The 20501-nt window shown below is 52.5% G+C and overlaps 1 protein-coding gene across 3 annotated transcripts; it reads left to right on the top strand.

The window, feature by feature from the left end:
• The first annotated feature begins 1807 nt into the window (after window positions 1–1807).
• On the top strand, window positions 1808–13201 carry KRT72 (keratin 72). Of its 3 annotated transcripts, none has more exons than XM_028125644.1 (9): window positions 1808–2284; window positions 3861–4075; window positions 6807–6867; window positions 7240–7335; window positions 7992–8156; window positions 8767–8892; window positions 11360–11580; window positions 12217–12251; window positions 13011–13201. In XM_028125644.1, the coding sequence occupies exons 1-9, from the start codon at window positions 1808–1810 to the stop codon at window positions 13199–13201; spliced, it is 1587 nt and encodes a 528-aa protein (XP_027981445.1). The 3 variants fall into 3 exon arrangements, with proteins under 3 accessions (XP_027981445.1, XP_087881726.1, XP_027981446.1); XM_088025600.1 differs by having other exon boundaries at window positions 12217–12302; window positions 13014–13201; XM_028125645.1 differs by lacking the exon at window positions 8767–8892.
• The last annotated feature ends 7300 nt before the right edge of the window (window positions 13202–20501 follow it).

The raw sequence follows: 20501 nt of genomic DNA, 5'->3' as shown, positions 1-20501 counted from the left end.
GCCCACTTTTCTCTTCTCAATGACCAGAGTTAATAAACTCTCTCTCGTGCTTGTGGAAAAAAAAACTGGCTAAATTTATGGGGTGTAGGAAGCAATCTCATGAAATAATGGGAAGCATAACCTTGAGCTTCTTGAGGAGCCCGCTGGTCACCCAGCTTCACTTACATTGCCTCTCCCCTCTCCAGAGGGAATGGACCTCAGTGTCTCCCCTGAAGCAGCGTAGAGAGCCCACCCTCTTTCCCACCCAGGACATTCCAGACTCTTCTATCTGTTCATCTGTGGCTGGCGCCATCTCTATCACTCACCAGTGCCCCCACAGCCTCGTTCCCTGTAGGGTAAACACCTTGGCTGTTATTATGCTCTGTGATTGGTTCCAGCGGAGACTGTGTCACTCAATTACCCCCAGGTGCCATCTGGCCACCCCAGGAGGGCTCCAAGGGGAGCCCAGGCCCTAGGGTATAACTGAGGGACAGCGATGAGCCTCGTTCTAAGCACCAGTCTGTTTCACACTCATCCTGAATGTCCCTAGTGCCGAGGCTGGGGCTGAGCAGGGGAGGGAAGGGTTAATCCAGGCACCTATTAATCTGATGGTGGAAATGGGACACACACCCAGGACTCAGACAGACTGAGAAATAAGAGTGATGAAATAGAATGCTGCCTGGGTACCAGAAGAGCAGTATGGGATGGAGCTCTTCTGAAAGAAGAGGAGAATTAAACCAACTTAAGTTGGAAAAGGAAATTGGGTTAGATCGGAAAAGATACTCTTGAGCTTATTTGGAAGGAAGTTCGAGAATCTAGTTCTTGATTTTTCAGGTTGGAGGCGTCTTCCTTGGCCCTTCTCAACTCGTTCTTAATACTCAGTCACATCTTGATCCGGAATCAGAAATGCCAGGGCAGCAAATGTCCTGATCAGGTGTTCCTTGGATGGGATGAATGATCCTCTTCTGCAATTAAAGAAAAAGAAAAAAACTCAAACCTCATGAAAGGCCATCTTCCTACACCATCTCCTCAGGCCCCCTTCCCTTCTTCTCAGTTAGTATCTCTCTAACTTTTATTCCAGAAATGTTTTTCTGGAGAACTCTTTTAGCTCTGGCCCAAAGAACACCGGCCCACCCCCCCACCCCCAGCACCGCCCCCGCCCGGGCTCTCATTGGCCTTAACTCTCTCACTGTGTCTGGTCTTCTTCAACAGATTGAGAATTCCCTGCAGATAGGCCAGAAGTCTCTAACGTCTGGGACTTCCTTCCGGTACTCAGGACAGAGCCGCCCTCATCCAGAAGTCTGGGGAAGCAGCAGCCACAGGCTAAAGATGATTCTCTGGAATATTTTTGAAACCGTTCCTGTCCTTCGGAAACAGAACTGGCCTGGACATTTGCTCCCCTGTACCACGCCCCTCCACCTCATCGGGGTGTCTCCCCCTACCCTCAGCCAGACCCACTGGAAGTTTCTACCACAGCTCTTGGCCCTGATAACCCCAGTAATTGGAGGGCAGCAAGTGGAGATAAGGTAGCCAAATTATTATAATGCAGGAGGTAAGCAAAGCAAATAAATGCAGGGTTCAGGGCCATTTTATAGGGGATTCATGGGGCGTTCGGGGTGGGAGAGACAAAAATCTCAGGGATGGGTGATAATTTCCTAAACGGAGACCCCGAGAGGCCCCGTGTGGCTAATAGATGTGCGCGACCTACAAATTAGGCTGCGCGCAGCCGGCTATTTAAGGGGTTAGGGGCGAGCAAGGCAGGCCAGCAGAGCCGCCCTCTGCACCCCCATCCCGCCTCCGGTCGCGCCCCGCAGCCCGTCCCCGCAGCATGAGCCGCCAGCTGCACCACCGCCCCGCCGGCGAGCGCCCGGGCTTCAGCGGCTGCTCCGCCGTCATCTCGGGCCGGGTCAGCGCCAGCGCCGCCTCGTTCCGTTCCAAGGGCACGGCCGCCGTCAAGGGCACGGCCGCCTTCGGCAGCAGGAGCCTCTTCAGCCTAGGGGGCGGCCGGCGCCTGGCCCTGTGCGCCGCTGCCGGGCGGGGCGGCGCCTACGCGCTGGGCCACTGCTCGGGCTCCGGCGGCGGCGGCCGGCTGGGCGGCTTCGTGGGCACCGTCTTCGGCAGCGCCGGGCTGGGGCCCGCGTGTCCGTCCGTGTGCCCGCCCGGCGGCATCCCTCAGGTCACGGTCAACAAGAGCCTCCTGGCCCCCCTCAATGTGGAGCTGGACCCTGAGATCCAGAAGGTGCGCGCCCAGGAACGGGAGCAGATCAAGGCGCTGAACAACAAATTCGCCTCCTTCATCGACAAGGTGGGTCCTCAGGCATCCGTTTGGCCCTGAATGGGCCAGGGTGCCCAGGGGTACTCGCTCTGCTACTGACAGCTGCGCGAGAACTTGGGCGAGCTGGTTATCTTTTCTGAGCTTCCCTTTGCTCATCTGTAAGACGGGCACAACAGTGGCTTTTACCCCACATGAGGATGTGAGGATGAATTGGATGTTTATAAAGGGCTGGAATAGTGCTTCAGTTTTCCTTTGGGGACAAGACCCTGGGATGGAAAGGGGTGCTCCAGAAGGAGGAGACATGTGGAATGGCCCTCTGAGAGTTCTCAATATCAGACAAGGAGATGAGGACACATATCCAAGACAGGAGCACCAGAGGGACACTGACCAGGGAGTATCACAAGACATGATGCTTGGTGAAGGGGAAGGACTTAAAAGGTAGGAAGTGGGCTGGGGGTATAAGTCAGGAAGGTTTCTACAGGAGATGAGAGAAAAGGACCAGAAAATTGAAGGGCGGGGCTGAGGGGAGAAGATTGAGAAGGAGGGCCTGTCGAGGAGTTCCGTGTGTGCGTTTTGTTGTGTCTGTGGGGAGGGGGACATGCAGGGGTTAAAAGGGAAGATGTCCCTGGTAACTCAGAGGCAGTGACCCAGAGGATGGAGAGGAGAGAAGGAATAGGCTTCTGTATCCAAGCCGGGGCAGAAGATCTGGACCCATGAGTCATGGGGGACATAACCCGGACAATAGCTGACATTACTCAGTGCCTGGTGCTGTCCTAAGGGGTTCTCATATATCAACACATGACCCACGATTCTGTTATCATTCTGCCTTGCAGATGAGGAAACCAGGACAGAGGGAGGCTAAGAAACATGCCCCCAAATTGATAGAACAGCAACAGCAAACTGTGTGCCTCAACACTGTGCTCAGGAAGAGGAAGGGAGGTAGTTGGAGGCGAGGGGGCAGGAGTGGAAGAAACAGAGTTGCTATCCCAGGAGACAGGGCTCATTTTCCTCTTCAGAATCTGTTCTTCCCCCTCATGTTCCCTTCTCTCCCTCAAGCCAGAGAAAAGGAAGAAGAGGAAGGCTAGTGTGTAGCAGAGGCTTGAAGTTTTTGAGTCCAAACGTGTGAGACCTTTGGTCAAGGAGGCAGGAACCTTGTAAGGATGTGATAACCAACCCACTTTGAAATGAAAACCAAACCAACCAACCAAGAGCAATGGAGGTTGCACATAAGAGAGGACAGGTTAACCACCAGAGTGACTTTCCATGCCATTCCCCCATTACTGTTTCTCCCTTGCTTCCCATCTTCCTTCACTCTGAAAACACCAGCATTTCCGGCAAAAGAAACTACCTCCATCACGTGATAACTCAGGGTGGCATTTATAGCATTGCTTAAACCTACTTCCTTAATTTCTTTTAGACTGAATCTTATTTCTTGTCTTGGAGACCCAGATAGGCATGTCCCCCTGGCTGAATCCATTCTCTGATGAGGCTTGCTGTTTCCTGCCTCCCACCGCAGGATGACTGTGTCTGATTTTTGGGGCCCACTCCCCACTGTTGAGAGGCAACAGCATGGGGATTCTGGGCTATGACCACCTTCGGATCCCAGGTGCGGTTCCTGGAGCAGCAGAACCAGGTGCTGGAGACCAAGTGGAACCTGCTACAGCAGCTGGACCTGAACAACTGCAGGAAGAACCTGGAGCCCATTTACGAGGGCTACATCAGCAACCTGCAGAAGCAGCTGGAGACACAGACAGGCGACAGGGTGAGGCTGGACTCAGAGCTGAGGAACATGCAGGATTTAGTGGAGGACTATAAGAAGAGGTGAGTGGAGAGGCAGAGAATCTGCCCCTGGAGGGTCTTGATTACAGATGAGGTTTTGATTTAGAGTCAGCATTTTTGCCTTTTTCCATCCTTTGCTGATAACATTAGTTATTTCTTTTTCCATAGGGGAGGGAGGGAGATCCAGACAGGATGAGACTTAGGAAGAGAAAAGCTTTATCCAGAGTGGTGCCCTGAATTGTCTGGGAAAAGGTGTGCCCAACTTTTAACATTGGAAATGGAGAAATGGGGACAGGAGAGTTGTCTCAAAACCAGATGGACAACCCAAATGGCTTTGTAGCTCTTCCTGCGTGAGGTCTTCCATGGGAGTACCTGGAACATGAGCCATGACACCAATCCCAGAACAAATCCTAAAGCTAAGCAAAGAAGAGTTTTAAAAATGTTTTTCATGTTGAGGTGTATCTGTGCTGCTGAATCCCACCATTAAAGAGAATGATTGAAAATGTACTTGGAACCAGAAATAATTTCTCCCAAGTTTGAGCCAGCAAGGAGAGTATGACACATCCTGGCTCCGTGTGATCTGATATTTTGGAAGTTTGCTTCCACGTGCCAGGATTTCTAGGGAAAGATAATTTCTTCCACAATTCAAGGGGGTAGAGAGATGGTCAGAGCTGAGCGATTTCTCTTGCTCCACGTTCAATCTGCCTGGCCACCCCTATTCTGAACTACCCCCAAGTGGAACTCTGCCCTGAGTCCTGCATGGAGTCCTGAGGGAGGAGGTGGCATGGTCTCTGACCTCTGAAAGCACCCAGATTGTGGGGACAGGCTTGAAGACGACTTTCAGAGAGCCCCCAGGAAGTGAAATGAATACAGTGTGAATTGAGATTGAGTGGCATTAAGATGGAAATTGCAGCCCAGTGGAGATTTGAGCAGAATTCTAGGAAGAAAAGAGGGGTTTCCAGGCACAGCCCAGATGTCCAGGTCAGAGGCCTCCAAAGGCCGTGCTGCCTCTGGAAGGCCAGGTATTCTGGAATTACCACTCAGTTGAGTTGACGACGGGTGAGCCTCCTGATCCTCTGTGGACTTCAGTTTTAATATTTATAAAATTCAGATACTGACACCTGCCTTGCCACCTAAAAGAGCTGTTGAGAGGGTAATGCTGATAGTAATGTATTAACAGCTCTTCAAAGAACCAAAGTGCTAGGCAAATCTAAGGCATTGTTTCCCTGATGTCATTGGGATCCCAGCTTTACTAGCTTTGTGACCTTGGAAAAGTCTTTGCCTCGCTTATAAAATTGAGAGATGCTAATGATAGCATCTACTCGATAGGGTTGCTGTGGGATGAAATGAAATAAGGAAATGAATTAGGAACTGTTATAAAATCCACCTAGCAACAAACTAGAGGTGACATCTTGTACAATAGGTTATTGGAAGCATTCAAGATTAAAGTGATATAGATTTTATATAATTAATACATCTATGTTCTAAGATAAAAATTAACATGCACTTTGTTATGGTCTAACTTTTAATTGTGCATCCTAATGTATTTTGGAAGTCATGAGTTATTGATAAAGCCAATAGTACTAAAAATGCATTGTTTTTCTTTATAAATGTGTGTGTATGTGTGCTCTGGTGTTCGGTCTCTAGAAGTAAATGATGAAAAATTATGACACATGAATGTCATTAATTTGATAGCCATCGTGACCAAACTTTTTCTCTGTGTTTTATGAAATAGAAAATGTAGGCTAAAAACTAGTCTGCAACTAGCATATGCTCTGATTTGTTAACAGGAGGAAGAAATATGGAATCTTTTCTGAGATAATTAGAGATAATGATAATTGTAATAGAAACAACTCTATCATAATATAATTTGATACAAGGAAGTATTCAATTATCTTTTAAATAACACACCTGGAATCTGAGATAAATCATACCAACTGTTTTCTGTGTGTTCTATCCAGTATAACTAACACAATCCGACAGTCTCAGAAACTGTTCCAGTCGCATTTTTAAAATAACCCATTTCACTAACCTATACTGTCATCTGACAAGGCTTTTCTCCCCTTGGCAGCCAGTGGCATGCCTTAGGAAGCAGTAAGAAGCTGAAAAGGATAGCTCACATTAAAGGATGAGGAAGAAAACCATTTGCTAGCACTAATTATTTCTTTCCAGGGCTCTCTTCCATTTCCCAACACAAATGTCCTGTAATACATTCCTTGACAATAATAAGAGATGGAACAGTGAGGTCTGTAAGTGATCAGTACTCCATCTCCTTAGTCTACAATGTATCTTCGTGAAGAACATCCCAGCCCCATCCAGACATCCTGTTTCTAAGACCTTGCTTCACCTGGAACAGAAATATATATAAAAAACAAGTAGAACATACAACTTGAAGATGGGGATAGTATTTGTTTGGTGCCTGGGAGGTTTTGCACCCTGGGCTAATGCACTGTACTAATGTTGCTGTCACAAGGGAGGGGTAGTTGTGAAAGGGAGGAGGGATGTGGAAGCCCATCACAGGTGCATTCCCGGGCAGATGCATTGTAGGGTAGGTTACATGGGAACTAAGGAGCTGCACATTGATTCCTTTAAACCTATTCTTGTCAAGTCCCTTTTGGAAGGCTGTGCATACCCCAGGGGTACCGGAATCCCAGGGTGTAGGCCACTGCCATGCAGCTCTTGGCACGGAGGTGCTCACTGACTGCTCAGTGAGCCTTTGCAGAACTGAATTATCCCAATGGCAATGCCACCTCCTCTCTTTTGCCGCACACAGGTACGAGGTGGAGATCAACAGACGCACAGCTGCTGAGAATGAGTTTGTGATGCTCAAGAAGGTGAGAGGGGAGCAGGAAGGGCTGGAAGAAGCCTTGAGGGCTCCCCGAGTGCCTGACACCGTGATGTTGGTAGGCTGTGGGTCGCTCAGTCCCTTGGGCAGGGGTTACTGGGGTTCTAATTTCCCAGCTCCTCTGTCTAAGTCCCCTTGCCTGGGATGCACGCTGCTCCCAGAATCAGCCAGCTTGGAATCCAGACATTCGGCACACTTCTGGCACGGCCTTTGCCCTGCCCGTTGGTTGGTTTACTCTCAGCAAGTGGACTTCCCTGGGAAGCACAGGGTGAGGAGAGTGGTGAGAGCAGGGTACCCAAGGCTCCTTATGGCAGGGAGGGAGGGCAGGGGAAGGCAGCCAACTCCTCTCCGGATTCCCCAGGACGTGGACACCGCCTACATGAACAAGGTGGAGCTCCAGGCCAAGGTGGACTCCCTGACAGAGGAGATCAAATTCTTCAAGTGCCTCTATGAAGGGGTAAGGATTTCACTGAGCTCTCCTATGTGATCTGCTCCTCCAATGAGTGGCTTCTGGCCCTCAGACTGCATGGACGTGTAGACCAAAGGTTGGTAGCTCCATGTCGGCTTTGAGGAGGCCATGGCGGAGAAGGGTTGATTTCTGTCCTCCAGGGAGTCACAGTCTGGTAGGGAAAACAACCTGTGGTTGAGAACAGAGGGAGGTGTAGTGAATTCTGCCTGAGCTGCCGGGGAAGGTTCCTGGGGGAGGATGAGGAAGATCTTGGGGGATGCTGAGAATGGCCCAGGTGCAGCATGAAGGCGCGGGACGAGCAGTCTGAGCTGGGTCACGTATGAGGGGCCTGGAGAAGGGAAGGGGGTCAGCGACTCCGGAAAGGCTCTGTAGGCCACCTGAGGAGTTCAGAATTAATTCTACGGATGAAGGGTGGCCATTGCTGTCGAGCATGGGGCAGGGATGGAAGCAGTCCTGAGTGCAGGACGGAGAGGGCAGTCCCATGCTGGGGCGGAAAGCCCGATGCATTCACCTCACTCCCGGCGGGCACTGGTGGGCTCTGCGGAAGGTGGAGTTCAAACACTGCGGAAGGGCAGCGAGGGATTTTCCAGGGCTCCCCTTGTGGAGGCCCGCTAACTGGCTCCACCTCCCTAACTGTTCTCCAGGAGATCGCTCAGATGCAGTCCCACATCAGCGACACCTCCGTCATCCTGTCCATGGACAACAACCGGGACCTGGACCTGGACAGCATCATCGACGAGGTCCGCACCCAGTACGAGGAGACCGCCCTGAAGAGCAAGGCCGAGGCCGAGGCGCTGTACCAGACCAAGGTGGGCCGCATGCCAGGTGTGCCGAGGCCCAGTGACCTCAACCGCCTCTCTCTCCCCGTGCATGCGTGCATGTGTGTGTGCTGTGTGTGCACGCGTGTGTGTGGATATGGGGGTATCAGGCTGGGTTGAGACCTCCTTTGTCTTGGAGTTGGGCCTTGTGGAAATGCCTCCGTGTGGTGCTGGGGGGTCATCCACAGTCTTGGCGTGTGTTGGGGGCATATATGGGCTTAGCCCTTGCCCTGCGGTGGCCCTTGCTGACAGCAGAGGCCACACTAGCCACAACCCTGGGAAGACTCTGACACCGTTTCTGTGGGTAATCCATCCATCCATCTTGGCTTTTCTTCATGTTTCCTGCTTTGTCAAAATGAGGACAGGAAATTCCGACTCCACTGAGGCTTTCACATTTGTGGGCCTGAGGATCCTGTTGAGCTGGGTCAGGACCTTCCAGTCCAGAAAGAAAGGGTGGTCTTCCCCCCCCCTTTCCCCTCCCTCTGCCTTTGTTGCTCAGGCAATGAAAACAGCGTGTCAACCCCCTGGCTCCCTTCCATTCAACACCCTTATGAGGTGAATTCCTAACTGTCCTGTGCTCTTCTCTCATCCCCAACCTCAGATCCAAGAGCTGCAGGTCACCGCGGGCCGGCATGGGGATGACCTCAAACTCACCAAGGCTGAGATCTCAGAGCTCAACCGCCTGATCCAGAGAATCCGCTCAGAGATAGGGAATGTGAAGAAGCAGGTGGGTTCCATGAAATGAGTCAGCTAGCAGGGTTTATTGAGCACCAGAGGTATGAGACTAAATATGGAACAAGAACAAGACACAGCCCCTCTTTAGGGCATGTATAATCCATGAGGAGAGAATAGCCTGAACCCACATAGAAAGACTAAACATTGCACCCACTGTGCAGCCTGCTCCCTAAGGAGTCCCGAGTGGCCAGAGCAGAATGAAGACCCCAGTGAAGGCTTCCTGTAGGAGGTGGGGCGGGAAAGAGAGGGGGACAGGTCCTGGTGAGGGAGCCAGCAGGAGCAGGGCGTCCAAGGTGGGCACTGCGTGGCGTGTGTACAGGGAGGAGATGCACCTACCCTAAGCAGAAGTTCCGTGATGACTGGGGTGGCAGGCAGCAGGACACCACCGTGTAGGATGGGCAAGTTAGGGGCACCTTTGAAGTGGGGCAGTGGAGTTTAGACCCGATGCAGTAGGTTAAAAGGAGCCGTTTGGAGGTTTCACGTGATGGATCCGTGCTGGAGGAAGGAGAGCCCAGCCGTGGAACTTAGAAGAGGGGAGGAGAGAGAGCTTCCCACCCTCGGCTTGGCCCAGGGCTCTGCTCTGTGTCTGTCCATCCCCATGGCTGTGCGGTGCGTGGTGGCCCGGCACTGAGTGACCCCATGACTCTGGGTGCACTATGGGCCACACTGGTGTTCTTGAAGCAAACAAGCCCATGAGTTTCCCAGAGTTTGTGGAGGCTGGCACAAAGGCTCTGAGCTTCCCGGACAAGTCAAGTGGCCCTGTCGCTTCGTCCTCTTCTTCAGTGGCCCCTCGCTGCCCTGCACACACACACACACACACACACACACACACACACACACACCACGTACACGCATACACATGCACACACATCCTCTCCTCTGTGCACCCGGCTCATGGTAGTGGAAAGAAAAAAAAAAGACCACTTAAATAAGAACTCATGGTGTTTTCATTTAATCAAGTTTTGCATAAATGAAAGAAAAACACAAGATATTTGAGGCTGCCCTCAGTATCTGATTATAATATTTATCTGATAAAATGCTGTGTTCATGGTTGGGTGAGCTTATTACCAGAAAGTGACTTTGTGATCAGAATGCCACCAGGGACTTCAAGGAAGATGTCCTCCAGGAGCCATTGAGGGTCACTCTCAATGCTTGGTCCCCATTGCAGCTCCTCTTGAGGGCCCCAAGCCAAGGTGCTTTCCTGCCCTCTGGCCTTTCCACCAAAGAAGCTCATGGTTTCACCTGCAGACTCTCTTGGCTTTCAGTGATCCCAGGATCCACGTGATAATTGTTTCCAAGGACGCTCAAATTTCATGCCCTTTCACCTCACGCCACATTCACAAGACCCAGGAGTCTCCCCGGCTCACCCTGCAGGACCTCGATCAGTGAAAAGGAGCAGAGCACAGTTTGATAGAATTCAGGTCACCGAGTGTCTGGCCACCCCCTGAATGATTAGACCTCCACAGTCCCTAGGATGGGACATGGTCTTCCGTGGCCAGACAGCTGGGTACTAGGTGTCTCCATGGAGGCTGTGAGCCACTCACCCCAAACACTGTGGGTGTTTGCATGGCTAGGGGTCTGCCTGGCAGAGGGAGTGGCACTGGCTGGACAATAGTGTAGAATTCTATCTGGCCTCGGGATCAGCTGCTCTCCTTGGGCTGAAGCAAATTTCACTCCAGAGGAAGGGGACACACCAGAAAAGAGAAGCCAGATATTAAGACCCACCAAGACCTTGGCCAAGTGATGGGAACACATCCCGAAGACTAAAAGACTCAAGAAGCCCCTGGCAGCTTCTCCTGTTTGCGGCACAGAGCCCCACCCACAGCTTTGTACTGCAAGTTGCCTTCCCAACTCACAGCAGGTATCTGTAAGCTAGTGGGACCTGCTGTTCACAAAAGTATCTTTTGAGGGTGTTGCCCTGTAGCATGATTCTCCATGGCATTTTGGAGGCCAGACTCCGTGTGGCAGGTTTATTGGACAGAAATTTTCTTAATAGGAACTTTATTAGTACTCTCCTCCTTTCTCTCTCTCTCTCTTTTTTGGTTTTTGTTTTGTGTACGATTTACAGGATCTCTCAAGACAACCTCTACACTGTGGGGCATAATTAAGCCAGTCACCCCAAGACTTTTCGGGGGTGGCATTAGAATCTTGCAGCAAGTGTTACAGACCAGGAGGGAGAGGACAGGGGCCACATGCCCAGGAGGCTCCCTTCTTGGTGCCCTTCGTCCTCTCTCCCAAGGGAGGGAAATGCCATCTTCATGTGCCCATGCACAAACGGAGGTGAACCGTGCCTGGAGTTAGAAGAAGGACAGATTCATCGCTAGTGATGTCCAGAGGTGGAGAAACTAGGAGGACCTCAAAGCATTTACAATCAGTCAGGACCAAATGAGAGGAGGTAGTCTGAGCAGGATCTCAGAACTCTGTTCTGACTCAAAGCACTGAATGCATTTGCCCCTTAGTGCTCCAACCTGGAGACGGCTATCGCCGACGCTGAGCAGCGGGGCGACTGTGCCCTGAAGGACGCCCGGGCCAAGCTGGACGAGCTGGAGGCCGCCCTGCACCAGGCCAAGGAGGAGCTGGCCCGGATGCTGCGCGAGTACCAGGAGCTCATGAGCACGAAGCTGGCCCTGGACATGGAGATCGCCACCTACCGCAAGCTGCTGGAGGGCGAGGAGTGCAGGTGCGGGGCCAGATTATCTTTTATCTGAAGCAGTTATCTCTCTGCTTTAGTAGGAAGACTGAATGCAAACAGTTTGGTTCTGTTCAGGTCCTACTGGGTAAAACCTTACAGGGAATGGGTTTGGCATAGTGCAGTAGGAAAGACCAAAGTTAGACTGCAGGAAGGACTGAGTTGTAAAAATCTCAGAGGAGGCGGGAGAGGAAATATTGACATCAGCAGCTTTTGAGAAACAGAGCCTCCCTGGCCCTTTGTGCTGCATGCTTAAGGGTGTGAGGCGGGGAGGGGCAAGATGGCTTCCAGGAGTCAGCTAAGTGCCAGGTCACTCTGGCAAGGACCCAGTGGGCAGGTGAACTTGTTCGTCTTAATTGTGTGAGACCACTGGCATAACTGAGGCGAGCAGGGCCACAGTGACCCCACCCATCAGATCAGCTGGAGCCCCTCTGAGGGATGGAGAAGTGAGCCTTCCCAGCAGAGGTCCCGCTGGGGTGTGTGGGAGGAAGGGAGGCTGGGATGGGGTGGACGGTGTGCGTCCTGAGGGGCACCTCTGTGAGCCCCCAGAGAGATGCAGAGATGCAGAGATGCAGAGATGCAGGGCTGCTTTACAGGTTTACCTGCTTTTCCTCTCTCTCTCTCCAGGATGTCTGGTGAACATCCCAGTTCCGTGAGCATCTGTAAGTACCTGCAGGCCTGGGTTCTGTGTGTGGTCACCTATCAGAAGTCTGAGCCTCCAATTCCATGACACTAGAGACGGTTCAGGAGAGACTTAGGGGCAGCAAGAGAGGGCTGGCTTTAGTCACCGATGAGAAGCAGTGATGGGAGAAAAATAATACCATGAAATACCAACGTACAGCCTATAGAAAGATCAAAGGATACCTAACAGTGTATAATCCAAAAGCCTCTTATAAGAATGAGGCCTACTGGCCATGTTGTATTTCTCTTGAGGCCAGACCAAAACCAAGGCTTCAGCTTGCAGTAAGGGGGACTGGGGGGTGGGGGGTCGGAGGGACTGAGGGCGGGGCGCTGGAAGGGCTTTAACGACCTTCTGCAGATTGAAAAGCTAGAGATGGTGCAGGTGCAGGTGAGGTGCTGCTCCAGGAGAGGGGGGGCTAGGCCTGCAGCCCCTTCCGTGGGGTCAGCACCAGGGACCTCCGTAAAGGGCCTTTGGTCATGTGGCCCATCCTGTGGGGGAAGTTCACGGGCAGAGCCTGCTAAGGCTCCAAGTCTGATGCTGGTGGAGGGACACAGACTAATGGGAAAAGGTCAAATACACGGGGCCAGATCCTTGAGAAACGATCCGTGCTGCAGAAAACCTCCGAGGACACTGGGAGTACCCAGTGCGGGACTCTGTCCCGACGGGGGAGGGCATCGAGGGAGTGTCCAGGATGCCCCAGGAAGGCCCGCAGCCCCGCATCTTCTCTCGCCCCCTGCAGCTATCATCAGCAACACTGGCGCGGCAGCAGCAGGGGCTGGCTTCAGCGTGGGCTTTGGTGCCCCGAGCAGTTACAGCTTCAAGCCTGTGGGCGTGGACGTCAAAACCAAAGGCAGCTGTGGCAGCGAGTTCAAGGATCCCCTGCCCAGGAGCTCAGGGGGCAGCTGTGCAGCCAGGAAGGCCTCGAGGTGAAGGGCTGGTGGGGCGGGCAGTTGGCTCTGTGAGCGGAAAGCTGCAGGGCCCAGCTGCTCCCCCTGCACCCCCCGCCCCGCCCCGTCCAGACCAGGAAGCCCTTCCTCTGTGGCCATGATCCCCGCACCATCCCCTCGCCTTGTGGTCCTCGGCGGTGCCCGCTGTGAGATGGGAAGTCCACTCAGGGGTGCTCCCGGTGACCTCCTCCTTGGCCGGTTTTCACTGGCTCACTGCCCCCAGTGCAGAGATTACACACCTACGTGGATGTCTCCCTGCGGCCAGGTGTGAACCCCTCTGTCCCCATGCCGTTCTGGGGCCTTTGCAGCCCAGGGACTCTGTCTTCTGCTTTGGGTCTTGTCCAATTCTCTGCTTCTCCTGCAATAAACGAGCAGTGCCATGGGATTCTCAGTGTCGAATGTGTTGCCCGGGATGTTGGCATCCACAGTGCCCCTCTAACTTTTCTCCATCTAATTCTTGCTTCCCTCTGGGTCTCTGGCTGGACACGAGTCTCTGCCGTCCGGTTCTGGCCCAGTAGGGACAGTTGAGATTTGTTACTGACATACCTCTGGGCAGGCTCGGGGCTTCCCGGGCACTGGGCCACCAGTCCACACAGTGCGAGGCAGGCATTATCACATTGCAGTGAGCAAGGAGCCCGGGCATGCCGGGATGGGCAGGCATGGGAGCTTCGGGGTATCTTTCCCCTTTGCTTCCCCAAAGTGCCCATGGCCCCACACTAAGTGCCTCTTATTTCCAGAGCGGTCAGTCTCTCTTTTTCCTTACCCTCCTCGCTCTCCTGCCAACCCACTTAAACCTGCTCCCCCACAAAGGCCCTGCTTTCTTCTTCCAGCCAATTCTTTTCCACCCCAAAGTCTGAGGCTTGCATGCATATATGCTTCTGGATGCGTCCGTGTCTGCTGTGCGTATAGAGTAGTGGCGCACCGAACCAATCCAGGCACTAGGAATAGCAGAGTAAACAAACAGGCACAGATGTTGTTCTCATAGAACTTACAGTCCATGGGGAGAGGGAAAATAAGCAACTAACGAAGATAATCCATAACACGTGGTCAAGCGGCGATTCCAGCTCTGAAGAGAAATTACGGGAAGAAGGGTTCTCTCTGAGGTGCGCATGGGTTTTCGCAAGGGTGTTTGTGTTCTCAGAATCCGTTCCCATAGTTGGCTTGAGCAAGGTGCTGAAGAGGAGAATCCTCAAGGGCGAGACCACCTTCCGAGGATGAGCCTCATTGGAGGGGGGCATTCCGGGTGCCCGTGACACTTTCTCCTCCCATGGCATCCCTAGCCTCATCCTCCATTCTTTTTTCCAGCAGGCCAGGACTTTCCACGCCCAAGGACCTTTGCAAATAGGATTTTTCACTTGCACGTGCCCAGGCCCCATTTACTGCAAGCCGGCTCATCCTTTGTGGCCCGGCTCAAAGGCCACCTCCCCTGCTCATGCTTTCTCTGGTCCCTCCAGGTGGACTCCAGCAAAGTTATCGAGCATTAAATGAAAGGAAACATTAGAGCTGCTGGCCTGACAGTTCTCCCCCGTCCCTCACTTTATAGGCCAGCAAGCAGAGGCCTGGATAGTTCAGAGCCCTGCTCAAGTTCACAGCCCCACACACCCCTGGCACGGGTCCCAAATCTGCATTACCATTGGTGCTTTATTTACCTGGTATCGACATAGTGGCACACACATCTGTCCCCTCATCTCACTCCCTCCCAACCCCTTGTCCCAGCTCCCCAGTCTGGCTCACAGCACTCAATATGCATTTGCATTCAATATGCATTTGCTGCAAGAATGCATGGTTTAGTCTAGCCCACCTTGGCTGGGAAGAAGGAGCTTAGGGTATATACATGTGTCCTGATAACTTGGCTTGTGAGTGATGAAACACCTTTGTGTTAATAAATTTGAGTTTTATACACATCCATGTATATGCAGTGTATATAAACTGGAACACTGGTTCTGGACACATGCTAAACTGGATCCTCAGATGACAGGCATAAGCCAGGACTGTCTCAGGCAAATGGCCCGCCTGCTCGCATACTGGCTGAGTGTCATATGCTTGGCCTCCAATCCTGGCTCTTCTGATGGCTAGTTGTGGCCTAGCACAAGATCCTGCCCTTGCAAAATAGGGTTGATGCAAGCTGGCTCACGCACTGTTCTAGGCCACCGACTCTTCTGAGCACTTTATGCCTGGCAACTCAATTCTTCCAGCAATCTGATGGCTATTATTGTTATAAGGTGCAATTATAATAATGCACATCTCACTAATGAGAATATTGAGGCTCAGAGGGGTAAAATAAACCACCCGAGGTCACCTAGTAAATGACAGGGTTAGGAGCTGAATCCCAGTCCAATTGCAGAGCCCATACTTCCAGACAGGACACCTCGTTACCGACAAGGTTCTCATCGTAGAGGAGTGTTGAGAATATGGAAAGGGAGAATGGGAGTACTACAGTGTCTGGAATACAGTTTATAGCCAATAGATATTAGTTGTTACTATTTTATTTTTATTTTTTTAAGATTTTATTTATTTATTTGACAGAGAGAGACAGCGAGAGCAGGAACACAAGCAGGGGGAGGGGGAGAGGGAGAAGCAGGCTTCCTGCTGAGCAAGGAGCCCGATGCGGGGCTCGATTCCAGGACCCTGGGATCATGACCTGAGCCGAAGGCAGACGCTTAACAACTGAGCCACCCAGGCGCCCGGTATTAGTTGTTATTATAATAATTATTATTAACTTGTGTTCAGGGGCCTTCTTTGCCGGCTGTGCACTGGTTCAGGACCCATTGATCCACAACAGGACTGTGCCCAGGGACCTGGCTGGGAGGGGCTGAGTGCAGGAAGGAGGGCACTGGGTCTTCTCACAGAAACCCATTCCCATGTAGTAGTCACCAATCGCTAACTTCTAACCAGGAGCAAGAACGCCGCGTTCGTGTAACTTGTGCACACACTGCCCTCTGCCATCAGCCCGAGGTACTGCACCTTCCCTCCCCGTGGCCCTGGAGGAAAGACTTCCCTGCAGTGCAGAGGGTTTGGGATGATCTTGGACAGGCTCGGTGCCCACCGCAGGGCTGTCAGCTGGAGGAGATGCCGTTTCTCTCCCTAGCATGCCCAGGCTGGCTTCAGCTTCCGTGTTGCCCAGGCCCTGGCTTCTGTCCCCTCCCTCTCCTTTCTGACCTCTCCTCTCACAGGGGGTGGGGGATAAGGGTGCTGCCACTGCCTGAACCTCCTCACCTCTACTCAGAGAATTTGGGGCTTTCAGACAGCTCTTCCTTAATGGGCACTGGAGAATCTTGGTGCTGATTCAGAGGTCCTGGGACTGAGACCCTCATCCCTCAGCAATACCCTCCCGAACCCCACCTGCACTGTGTGCAAATCTCTGCCTACTACAAGAGGGCCCCCTCTGAGATCTCTCTCTCTCTCTTTCTCTCTCTCTCTCTCTCTCTCTCTCTCTCTCTCTCTCTGTCTCGGTAGATGATACAGGCATGGAGGCACTGGCAAGGCACAGCCAAGGGGTAACAGAGGAAAGAAGGGATCTGAGCTAAACACAATCTGGGAAGGCTTCCAGGAGGAGGTGAAAAAGGCATGAATTGTTAGAAACAGGGAGCATCTTAAAGACCTTTTACATCACATTTGGCAGTGGCTCTGAAATTTCAGCTGCCCTTTGCTGGCTGTCTCCCATCTTTGTTCCAGTGCCTCCCCCACTTCTGCCACCTTCGGGATGACAACTGCTCGTAGGACAATCACTTTGCTTATGTGCCCTCCTTCAGTTCTTGCATTCATATTTGGCAAATGCTGTCAGAACCACCAGAGACAATGAGAGTCTCTCCTCTCCTGTAAACCACTTTCCATGGCCTTGCCCCTCCCTGCCCCCTGGTGTACATCCACACCACACCCCTGCGTAGCTGTCGTCCCTCTTAGAGGCTTATTGCTGGAATCCTTCCTTCTTGCTTCCAACCCATCCATCCATCTCCAGGAGGGTTTTCAGGGGGTCTAAATCCTTCTTACTGAAACGCAAGACACAGCACCAAGTTCCAGATTAAAGCTGCTCCCAACTCATGACCTAAAACCATAGCACAGTGGATCTGGGCTAGAGGGGACTTTCCTGCAGGAAGTCACCCTGTGTGTAAGGATGCAATTTGCAGTTGTCCAGTTGAGAATTTGTTTCTTTTGCCACTTATCACTGTGACCTGCGCAACTCAGTTTTCCTGCTCCTTTGTTTTCTCATTCATAGAGTGGGAAAAATAAGAGTATTTACCTCGCAGGATTGGCGTGAGGATGAAGTGAGTGAAAATGTACCAAGCAAGCCCCCAAGTGAGCACTTCATGTTTACACCTGCGGCGCGGCTGCCAGGCTAGCTTCCCGCTGGATTCCAATCCCAGGCCAGCAGTCCTTCCCCATCTCATCCCCCTCGGCCCTCCCAGCCCACATCCATTTCTAGAAGGTTCTCTCTCCCATGGCTGCTGGTCCCGCTCAACCCTCTCCTTGGCCTCAGTTATGACGTGCAGCCCCCACTTGATCCATACTGCCCAACTGTTCCTATTCCTGAATTGGGGGCCAGTGTGCCCCAGTCTCCTGTGTTTACTGGCTTCTACATCCAGACTGCTTGGGTCCACGTCCAGACAGTGTGTGCCACTGTCCCCCACTCTCTGATCTGCAGGCTTATTTCACAACCAGTCTTGTGAACCCACAGCTGCGTGTCATACCTAGTAGCCTGGCCATAAAGTCTCACATGCCTCATGGGGGCCCGTGACACTGGAGAGTTGGGGACTTGGCCTCCGGACCTCCTGCTTTAGAAGGGAGGGTTGACAGCATCTTACAAAGGGGCTCCACTTGGGTCTCAGCTGTGACTAGAGCCCTGACCCCAACCTCAGGTGCCAGCGCTGGGCATCACCTAAGCCCCACCTGCCTGAGCCTCTATGTCCCTGGCAGGCTGGCATCCTGGAGGGCGGGGCTTAGGGCCCCTCGGCACGGTAGCCAGTAGGTAACTCTCCCCTTGCACCCAGGCTGGGGCGGGCTGGAAATGCCTTCCCTGGAATGGTGGAGGGCTCAGTTCAAGCCCCTGGCTGCAGCCTCTTCCTGCACACTGTCTATGCCTTGGCCCCCTGCCCTCAGGACACACCTATTCCTCTCCACTGACCCAATCTTTTCCAGCTTCCTTTTCCTAAAACACCCACTTCTTATTTCTTGTATTTCTTTCTGAACATCCCGCTTTTACACTTTTCCTCCCACCTCCTACCTTGCCTGTGGTCACCCAGGCCCCTTAGTGCTTCGGTCCTGTCCGGATTCTTCTCCCCTTCTCCTGTCCCTTTCCCAACTCCCTTCCCCAGGACCCTGCAGGCTCAGCTATGATGCGGACACAGGGAAGGGGGATGGCCATCCCCCCCATATCCGAGGCAGGTGCCGCCCCCAGGCCCAGCCCACCCTTCCTGATGGGGGTGGGGATGGGCACCCCTCCTCCCCGTTTGGACAGGGCTGAGCCGTGCTCCGATGGGAGATAGAGAGCCTGTCATTAGTGATGACTGGCTTAATTACAGCCCACTGCACAGCCCGGCTTGTTTGCTTTGGAAATGGGCAAAGGAAGAGGCGGATCAAGCACCCAACTTCACAGTCATGATCAAAAGATTAAGGCATTTCATTTTCCCCCAGCCTCTCCATTGTCTTTCAAAAAAAAAAAAAAAAAAAAAGAATCAGGCAATAAGGGGGGGGCAGGAAATACTTTCTAAACTTCTTCCAGAAGGGGCTGGGGTGGAGGGTTCTGAGGTTAGGAGATGGAAGTAGTACAGGAATGGGGGCCTGGTGGTATTTTGAAACAAGCAGATGGAAGAAAATGTGTCCTTCCCAGAGCAAGACTGCACTTGTCTGCGCATACCTCTGTGCATTGGCGCCGAGAGGAAAGTTCCTTGGGATGACTAGGTAGGTGGTTGGGTGGAGCTGTTGAGAGTTCAGAGAGCTTTCCTTTTTAAAAAGAGGGGAAACAAGAGCTACGGAGTACTTGATCCACACTAAAGGGCTGGGGGTCTGTCCAGCTATCGAAGCCTTAGGGGCCAGAGCACAGGGAGAAAGAAAGCGACGAGAATGGTGGAGTTCAGTGAGGCACGGCCCCGGGATGTGCTGAAGGCAAAAGGATCCTCAGGCTGTGAACATTGAACACCAGTCTTCAGGTCCCTCAGTCAGAGGGAAGCAGGGCAGGACAGAGTTCCCAGGGAACAGAGCCCAGAGTGGACAGAGGTGGGAGCTGGGACACCACCCCCCTCCCCCAAGGGCTCAGAGAGGAAGAGACTCAGGGCACTGGAAGATAGACAAAGTTTAGCCAGCGCTGGAGGAGCAAGGGAGAGCTCACAGGGGAGCCAGGACACACCGAAGACCCTCCCCTTGGAAGGAGGGGAACTTCTGGCCACAGGCTCCAACTCACCTATAAAACATGGGCCCATCCTTGAGATTCAGGCAAGCCACCCCTTGCTGTCCTGAGGGCCGTGAGGGTTGTGCCCAGCACTAGGGTCTGGTGAGGGGGCAAATGGGGTTGGAATCCAGCTGTGCACCCAGGTGACGGGCTGCATCTGCCCAGAGGAAGTGGTTCCTGGAAGGTTAAACCACTCTGATGCTTTCCTCTTGAGGAAGGAAGGCTGAGTCATGCCCTTGCTGAGCTGGACTACCTCGGAGAGAAGGAAGGAGATGCTAGATGCTAGAGGAGTGGACGCAGGGAAGACCCTTGACTCAGAGAGGGGTGTTTGTGGAGAGATACCGAGGAGTGCCTGTAGAAAGTTCTATGAGACTAGCAGTGGTAAGCGAACCACCACCAGGTTTCAGGTCATTAAACATCATCTGTTAAGTTTCAGTGAATAGAAGCTTACTACCCAATGTCTTCTATACTAATGTGGCACCAAGAAATAAGAGTTTGACCATGGTGATGGTCTGTCTGGGATTTCACTCCACGCAGCACCTTGCAACAGAGCAAGCATTTAATAAGTGAGTGTGGAATAGAATTTAAACTGATGCCATCCAGGTCCCTGTTCCCTTACTAATCTGGGGGAATTCATACTAACATGTGTGTGGGGGTGGGGTGGGGAGGGGAGGGGGCCTAGCAGAGACAGAGACCAGAGCATTGCTTGGGTATTGAAGTTTTACAGACTGGGGGAGATGTCACGTCAGTAACCCCTACAAACCACCGGAGAACTTGTGATATGGAGGATGTTAGCATGGTCCACTGTCCAGGTGTTCCAGAGCTGTCCAGGAAATAGCACTTAAGGGAAACCTCTCAGTCCCAGGCAAACAGGATAGTTGATCCCCCTACAAAATGG

This window comes from Eumetopias jubatus, unplaced genomic scaffold (genome assembly GCF_037043125.1).
Source record: "Eumetopias jubatus isolate StellerSeaLion01/CBP00866 unplaced genomic scaffold, mEumJub1_p1.0 scaffold_8, whole genome shotgun sequence".
NCBI lineage: Eukaryota > Metazoa > Chordata > Mammalia > Carnivora > Otariidae > Eumetopias > Eumetopias jubatus.
The sequence above is the reverse complement of the archived record's forward strand: the minus strand, read 5'-3'. Positions and strand labels throughout refer to the sequence as shown.

Excerpts from the sequence above, each read along its gene's own strand:
- KRT72 (XM_088025600.1), top strand. The coding sequence starts at position 1,808 with ATGAGCCGCCAGCTGCACCACCGCCCCGCCGGCGAGCGCCCGGGCTTC. Across the intron at positions 7,336-7,991 it reads TCAAGTGCCTCTATGAAGGG|GAGATCGCTCAGATGCAGTC; the intron begins GTAAGGATTTCA and ends ACTGTTCTCCAG. Across the intron at positions 8,157-8,766 it reads AGGCGCTGTACCAGACCAAG|ATCCAAGAGCTGCAGGTCAC; the intron begins GTGGGCCGCATG and ends CCCCAACCTCAG.